The sequence below is a fragment of the Sinocyclocheilus anshuiensis genome, unplaced genomic scaffold, assembly GCF_001515605.1.
Source record: "Sinocyclocheilus anshuiensis isolate Anshui unplaced genomic scaffold, SAMN03320099.WGS_v1.1 scaffold327, whole genome shotgun sequence".
In the NCBI taxonomy this organism is placed as follows: domain Eukaryota; kingdom Metazoa; phylum Chordata; class Actinopteri; order Cypriniformes; family Cyprinidae; genus Sinocyclocheilus; species Sinocyclocheilus anshuiensis.
In genome coordinates, this window is record NW_015548206.1 from 502426 (window position 1) to 511293 (window position 8868).

At 38.2% G+C, this 8868-nt stretch overlaps 1 protein-coding gene across 1 annotated transcript in view; it reads left to right on the forward strand.

Annotated features, from left to right (window-relative positions):
* Positions 1-8868, forward strand: part of tnk2b (tyrosine kinase, non-receptor, 2b) — a 42635-nt gene that overhangs the window by 11201 nt on the left and 22566 nt on the right. The window contains exon 3 of the mRNA XM_016440242.1: positions 6861-6931. Within this exon, the coding sequence (XP_016295728.1) occupies positions 6861-6931 (71 nt within the window). The remainder of the gene's footprint in view (positions 1-6860; positions 6932-8868) is intronic.

Below are 8868 nucleotides of genomic sequence, written 5' to 3' on the forward strand. Positions count from 1 at the left end.
ACCAGAAGCGATCTCGTAGCAGCGAGAGGGTGTTGTTGGCCCCTGGGTGGCCAGTGCCCCGAGAAGAGTGAGCAGAGTGAATCAGTGGAGTGCGTTGTGTTCGTGGTTCGTACTGGCATCCTGGAGGACAGCCCGGCGGATTGTTGGGAGCCGTGTTTGAGGCCACTGAAGGGGAATTCCATTCAATGGGACTGACGATCATCTTTGGTGGGATGATACTTTCCGGTTCTTCTGGGCCTTCCACATGACTGTGAATACATGACAAGGCGTCTGCCTTGACGTTTCTGGGACCAGGGCGGTAAGTAATGGTAAAGTTGAACCTGGTAAAGAATAATGCCCATCGTGCTTGGCGGGGATTTAGACGTTTAGCCTCACGAAGATACTGGAGATTTTTATGGTCGGTCAGTACGGTGAATGGATGGGCTGCCCCCTCCAGCCAATGCCTCCACTCCTCTAAGGCCAGCTTGATGGCAAGTAGTTCTCTGTTGCCGATGTCATAATTAATTTCAGCCGGGCTGATTGGGTGGTGGTGGAGCCTGGCCGATCTGTTACAGTTACAAATGGGTGTAACTTTTTTTTCCCTAAGATGACGTGTACTTAAGGAGAATCTGAAACCGCTCGTTTGGAGACACTGTTTATAATTTATTGGGATTACAAAAAAATGAGTGGGTGGATTTTTACCATTATAGGCTGGTTGTTTTCACACACTGCGGCCACACAACTGTTCAAACACCTTATAAAAGTGATTTTTGCATAATAGGTCCCTTTTAGGTCAGTGTAAATGCAAAATATTTTCTGCCACAGCAACATTGAGATGACAAAGAAAACAAATCAGTGATGTCTGAATATGTTTAGTAGCTTTAATAAGGCAGTGACTGGCCACCACCTACTAGGGATGGGCGATATGGGCTTAAAAATATATATCACGATATTTATGGTATTTATTGCAATTTCTTGTTTACAGAAAAGTGTTATCTTTCCTATTTTTACCCAAAATAGGGTGTTGTGAGCACACACGTAATGTAATGACTGTTTAATTCATACTGGAAACTGGTGGGCGCCCTTGCGCAGAAACTCCACATATCCATAGCAGAAGTAATACTACTGATGACGCTCCATGAAATCTCTAATATGGACAAAGGTATCCAGTTATTGCTGAATAAAACACAACGGAGAAATTTTAACTGATGAAGCTTGACAATAAACATACGATTGCACAAAATATATGGTTTACCTGTGTTCTTCAAGCAATCTTGGGTATTTATTATAAGGAAAGTATATTTATAATGCAATGCTAATCGACATTAGCCTTTATCACTGTATATAATACTATCATTCTGTAATATGAAACCACATCTGGTCACAAAAAGAAGTTATTTCAAACACTCGACTGTGTTAATTTGGAGAAAAAGCTTGTCAATAAATGATATCTTTGTTGGACAACAGGTTTGTAAACAGGCTCATAAACATGCAAAACTGTATCGCACACATGCTGCTGTAGTACATTTATTCAGACTGATTTTTTGTGACCCTGACCAAACCTGTTCCAGATTGTAGAAGGAGCTCCTCATTTAGCGATAAACTCCTCCTCAATTTCATGTCCGCCTTACGAGATGTCGCTCCACACTGTCACACACAGAAATGTCAACAACTACACTTTAACGTTATTATCGCAGGAAGACTAATTCTTATCGTGGGGAGAATTTTTACCGGTATATCGCAAATGATAAGATATCGCCCATCCCTATCAACTACTGGCGGTTTGCGTTTCATATTTAGAGCATCATTTAATTTAAAAAAAAATTAATTTGACATTTTCCATTTTCCATTAATAGGTTTTCATTTGGCATTAATCTCACAGCATTATTTATTCAGTTCTAATTAATGTCACCTCTAATCTGTAATTTATTTTTTCAGTAGTATCAAAATTGGTACTAAGAATTGTCAAATTTGACTGGTATTGATACTGACTAGATTTTGTAGGCATGACAACACTAATGTACAACAAATGACAACAAAATGTAAGTATATTTTAGAAGTATATATTTCTCTTGACTTGTAGATGTATTTTTTCACAGAGCTTGTTGCAATGCATTCTTCAGTTCTTGAGCATAGAGAGAAAGTCATTGCCCACTCCAGTCAGCGCTTTGTCGATGATTGTTTGTGGATGTTGGGCGATGTCAGTAAGAGCTTTTGCAGGTCTCAATACCAAATCAGATGCTGTTTACATAAGTGGCAGGTCATTGTTCTTCAAAAGCCAGCTTTGTGAAGCTTCATCAAGGAATGACATAGCGTTTCTGTTTGTGTCTACTAATGTCATCATCTTAATCCAAAGGTCACCAGATCTAAATTGGTTCAACCCAAGAATTAATATTTTCTCAGTTATAGGCCTAATGGACAAAGGTGACAAAGATGCATCTGAAAAAGTAACAGTTTTAGATGCATCTTTTTAATACAACAGAAGGCAGTCTGTGACTGATGAAACTTATTGAAAAGCAGGGATTTTTTTTTCACTGGTAAACCCAGCACAAGCTTTGAGTGTCTGCCAAATCTAATCAGTGTGTCATTCCACAGTTATTTCAAACACTCGACTGTGTTAATTTGGAGAAAAAGCTTGTCAATAAATGATATCTTTGTTGGACAACAGGTTTGTAAACAGGCTCATAAACATGCAAAACTGTATCGCACACATGCTGCTGTAGTACATTTATTCAGACTGATTTTTTGTGACCCTGACCAAACCTGTTCCAGATTGTAGAAGGAGCTCCTCATTTAGCGATAAACTCCTCCTCAATTTCATGTCCGCCTTACGAGATGTCGCTCCACACTGTCACACACAGAAATGTCAACAACTACACTTTAACGTTATTATCGCAGGAAGACTAATTCTTATCGTGGGGAGAATTTTTACCGGTATATCGCAAATGATAAGATATCGCCCATCCCTATCAACTACTGGCGGTTTGCGTTTCATATTTAGAGCATCATTTAATTAAAAAAAAAATTAATTTGACATTTTCCATTTTCCATTAATAGGTTTTCATTTGGCATTAATCTCACAGCATTATTTATTCAGTTCTAATTAATGTCACCTCTAATCTGTAATTTATTTTTTCAGTAGTATCAAAATTGGTACTAAGAATTGTCCAATTTGACTGGTATTGATACTGACTAGATTTTGTAGGCATGACAACACTAATGTACAACAAATGACAACAAAATGTAAGTATATTTTAGAAGTATATATTTCTCTTGACTTGTAGATGTATTTTTTCACAGAGCTTGTTGCAATGCATTCTTCAGTTCTTGAGCATAGAGAGAAAGTCATTGCCCACTCCAGTCAGCGCTTTGTCGATGATTGTTTGTGGATGTTGGGCGATGTCAGTAAGAGCTTTTGCAGGTCTCAATACCAAATCAGATGCTGTTTACATAAGTGGCAGGTCATTGTTCTTCAAAAGCCAGCTTTGTGAAGCTTCATCAAGGAATGACATAGCGTTTCTGTTTGTGTCTACTAATGTCATCATCTTAATCCAAAGGTCACCAGATCTAAATTGGTTCAACCCAAGAATTAATATTTTCTCAGTTATAGGCCTAATGGACAAAGGTGACAAAGATGCATCTGAAAAAGTAACAGTTTTAGATGCATCTTTTTAATACAACAGAAGGCAGTCTGTGACTGATGAAACTTATTGAAAAGCAGGGATTTTTTTTTCACTGGTAAACCCAGCACAAGCTTTGAGTGTCTGCCAAATCTAATCAGTGTGTCATTCCACACTCAGTATTAAGCCTTTGTGTGATGCCTGAAGTGTAAACTGTGCTAATGTAATTTCCTTTAAGCCAGCCTGATTATTGCCCAACTCATGCTCATTACATGGCTCTTTTATCACTCTCGCTTTTCTCTCTCTTTTTGGCACACGTGTCCTATTTTATACTCTCTTCTTTCTTTCCTTCAGTCTTTTTCATTCTCACACTGTTTGTTTCTTTCTGATGAATTAAATAACCAAAAGCATCGTTAAATAATTCATTTTATAAAAAACTAAGTTTATTTTCTTTCTTTCGTTCTTTCAGAAATACTGTGTTGAGTATTTATATGTTTTTGGTAATTAAATTCTGGTTAATAATTTATCTGGTAAATATTCCTTAAAAATAATGTTTTAATAATCATTTTATTATAGTCCTATCATTACATTAGGCTAAGTAATATATTTCTATCACAGTTTCTTCAAGTTAAACCAAACTTTTATTTTGACTGGTTGTTTTGAAGACCTTTAAGTTTTTCTGTTTATATATGACAATAGTTTTTCTCAAAAGAAATGGTAAAATGCTCATGAAGTGACTCTCAGAGCAGTTTTAGAAATTATGTTCGTGTTCATGCACTCATATATTGGCAGCAGAGGCTGAAAACACTGCGAGCATCATTCATGCTTCATTATGTGTAGTAAGCAAAACCACAGAACATCCATGAGTTGTATTTAAATTGTATTTTCGCGGCTACATATACACAGATATACACAGATACTAGTCCATATCTTGTTTTGATTTAAGTGTACTGATTTTAGATCCAAGATGGCGCCGCGGATGGCAGCCATGGTTTGTCGCTACTTGGTACTTGTACTTTTTTTGTTTGTTTGTCCTGTCTTAAGCAATTTTTTCCCGATCAGCTTTACTAGGAACGAACTCCTGGACATCAGAAATAGCACACCAAATAACTTTCTGCCGACATTTGAGCATTCAGATGTTTTACTGGACATTTTAGTCGGAGGAGCTGCGTTCCTATACAAGCGCTCCAGGCGACGCAAGCGAGGGAAACGCGCCGGCGCGCTCGTGAAATTCCGACAGCGCGGTTTTAGGACTCCGCTGCCGAGCATTCATCTGGCGAATCTCCGCTCCCTAGCAAATAAATCAGACGAACTACGACTCCTCACCCGCACAAACAAGGACTTTTTAAACTCCGCTGCGCTCTGCTTCACGGAAACCTGGCTGAACGGAGCCATCCCGGACAACGGGACTCTGGGACTCTCTGATCACTGTTTGGTTCATATTCTACCAGCCTACAGGCAGAAACTCAAATCTGCTAAGCCTGTAGTAAGAACTGTAAAGAGATGGACTGTTGAAGCAGAGCGGAATTTACAAGCCTGCTTCAAACTTACTGATTGGAGTGTTTTTGAGGCTGCAGCTACTGATCTGGACGAGCTTACTGACAACGTGACGTCCTACATCAGTTTCTGTGAGGACATGTGTGTTCCCACCAGGACTTTTTTAACATTTAACAATGACAAACCTTAGTTCAGTGCAAAACTCAAACAGCTTCGCCAGGTCAAAGAGGACGTCTACAGGAGTGGGGACAAAGACTTGTACAAACAGGCCAAATACATACTGAATAGGGAGATTAGAGTGGCAAAGTTAAAGTACTCTGAAAAGCTAAACAAACAGCTTTCAAGTAATGACTCTACATCAGTGTGGAAAGGGCTGAAAGCCATCACCCGCTACAAGACCCCATCCCCCAGCACTGAGGCCAATCAACAACTGGCTGAAGACCTGAACGTGTTCTACTGCAGGTTGCTAATTCTGATTCTGATCTACTTTTGATTTATTCATCCAAAATTTGGCAAATTCCGTGACATTCCACGTTATACAGTAAATTCTATTTTTATGGCTGGATTCCACGATTCTGTCCACATTTTCCTCATTGCGGAAATCATAGGGCCCTAATAACCAGGGCTTGAATTCCAGCATGGGATTGCAGGTATTGTGCATTGTTTCTACTCATTCTCGCAGGTTTTTTTATTTAGCGTGTAAGACGCTTGGGACAAATGGAGTAATGTATCATTTGCACGTTTTTTAAGTCTTACCAATTTAAACATTCAAGCGACTTTAAACCATTCAAGCACAAGAAAGCACGAGAGAGAACATAATAGAGTACATAGACACAGCACATAGACAAATTGTCAAAATACCCATCTCAGTGAGTATTCACGTAAACACAGTCAGTTATATATAAAGTGAATGTAAACAGCTGACAGACAAAACGCATGTGTATATGAACATTAGATCTGCACATCTTCCAAGGTCTTAAAGAGACAGCAGTATAAATAAACCTGTCTGTGTTATTTGTTTATTTATACAGTGAAGACTATCAAGTGTTATTTTACAGGTGAATAGATTATTCAATTTCTGTAGTATTTCTACAGTATACCCGATTATTACTCTTAGACCAAACTGAAAAGGTTAAAGCACTGTTAATTTCATTTGTATCTTGTTGTATTTATTTTTGCTGTTGCTCGTCATTTCTTTATTTGTTATTTTATTACTGACTGTTTGCTTGTCTTTTTTTAATTAAAAACAATTCAATTCGGAGTTTGAAGTTTCTTGTGTGGGGTGTGTAAGCTATTGCACAACAAAATCACCCCATAGCACAAATCACAAAATTATAAATTGTAAAACACAAATGCATTGAGTGATGAAACATTTAGGTTAGATGACAGTAATTTATAAATGTCTACATTTACATTTAGTCATTTAGCAGACGCTTTTATCCAAAGCGACTTACAAATGAGTCTAAAAAACATTTACTGACGTAATTCCTAAGGTTGGGTTTTTCCTCTATAAAAAGAGTACTTTTCTGGTGTCCTTGCACATATCATGAGAGTTACAAGGTTTAACATGCCTTGCAGCTTTCTTTTGACACAGGCAGTAAGCATTTTTATTGCACTAGTACTTAACAGGGTTTATTTTATTTATTTATTTTTATTCAGGTACATTGGTTTGCTCCAGATGTCACTGTTGATAAAGCTGAACTTGTTTTTAACCGGCAAAATTCATTAAGTAATAATAATTCTCTCATTTGCTTTTTTTGACAGGGCAAAGACGGCTGTGGGAGGCGGTGAAGAGGAGAAAAACCATGTGCAAGCGCAAGTCATGGATGAGCAAGGTATGTCATCAACCTTCCTCACACGCAATGACAGATTAATGAGGCTTCCAGTCCAGGATCAGGTCCCACACACAAGCACACATCTATACACATGCAGCCGGACAAGGGCTTTGCTTTGTTCATTGGTCATTCAGCTCACATTTTCCCTCAAGCGCTTTAGAGTCTCTAACTTGCAAAATGTCTTATTGAACCTGAAGGGAATAAATCAGGAACTAACATTTCAAAGCACTTGACCTAGACAATTTCCACAGCCTTTCATCTTTTGTTCAACAGCCTAAATGTCAAGCTGAGGTTGTGATGCTTCTCAAAAGGTAACTCGCTGTTCATGGAGCTAAGCAGTTCATGGAGCTAAGCAGTTCAGGAATCAAGTTAGAGTAAGGAAACATATTTTGTCATCGACACTAAATTTGAGTGAGGCCTGTTGCTTCACCCCTCTGAAATTTACCAACTTATTTTCTCTTTTACACATAATACTGAAATGTCTGCTCTGACTGCTGAAGCAGGAAGTGTTGACTCAGGCCTGCCGCTCACTCTCTAAAGCACTAACCAGGTTAATGGTCCATCAAATGCTGCAGGAAGAGCATCAAATTGGCCTCAGCCACAAGCAATAAATCGGCACAATGTGGGCCATTCTCTAGGGTTTGTGTGTGCACGTGAGTGTGTGCATGTGTTTGACGATAGATTCGGAATGCAGAGGAAATTAAGTTTATAGCTGATTCTGTAGGCCAGGCTGAAATGCAGTTTGCATCATTCTAACAAAATAAAGCATATTGGATGATACATTGACTTTTTACAGTATTTTGTTGATGATATAAAGTGAACCAATATCATAAATATTGCATTAATATTAACAGAATTTGTATTTGGTCTGGCAAGCATGAAAAAGTTTGCATGAAGAAGATTCACTTTGTTTCTTTCATCAATTAAAAATAAAATAGTAAAATTTAGAAAGGCAAACATAAATGGCATTGAAAGCCAAAATATTAAGAGTCACTGATGACGACGCATTCGCATACTGTCCTCTGCTTGTGTTCAACGTAAGCAGCAGCATGCGCATACGTTGTTTACATGCAGAGGAAAGCACGCATATGCGTCGTGATACTCTCCACAATGGCAGCGGCAGATGGGATGAGGAGGAGAAGAATTGTTGAATAAAGTCGTTATTTTTGTTTTCTTTGCTCACAGAAAGTATTCTTGTAGCTTTGTAAAGTTACGGTTGAACCACTGATGTCACATGGACTATTTTACTGAAGTCCTTGCTACGTTTCTGTGCCATGATCGTGGTAGTGCCCTTGCTGTCTATGGAGGGTCAGAGAGCTCAGATTTCATCAAAAATATCTTAATGTGTGTTCTGAAGATGAACGAAGGTCTTATGGGTTTGGAACTACTGTATATGAGGGTGAGTAATTAATGACAGAATTTTCAATTTTGGGTGAACTATCCCTTTAATTTTACCCATTTTCATACAGCTGATATATGGATGTAACGATTACCGGTTTGACGATAAATCATGATAAAATTACCCACGGTTAGTATTACCATTTCATCTTTTAATTATCATTAAAACCGTATTAGATTACCGCGATTTGAACAACTCACGATAAATAAATACTGTCCAGCATAAAGCATAGTTTTAAGTAACAGTCTCACGTGCGCACAGCACGCAGAGTAGTTTTGTTTTGAGTGAAAACAGGGCGGAGTGCTAAGGGAGTTATACAAATGAATATATTAATGAATTAATTATATGAATGTACCTCTGAAGGTTCTGACTGTCTTCAGAAATGATTCGATGGCATTTTTTTTCATCTTAGCTCCATGTAATACCTAAAGGAAGTGTTCTTAATCGCAATACTCCTTTGTCCATGGAGGTTATGGGAAACAGCTCTAATTCAGCTTTTCCATAAGCGCCACCTGCTGTCAGAGAGTGGATTTACAGA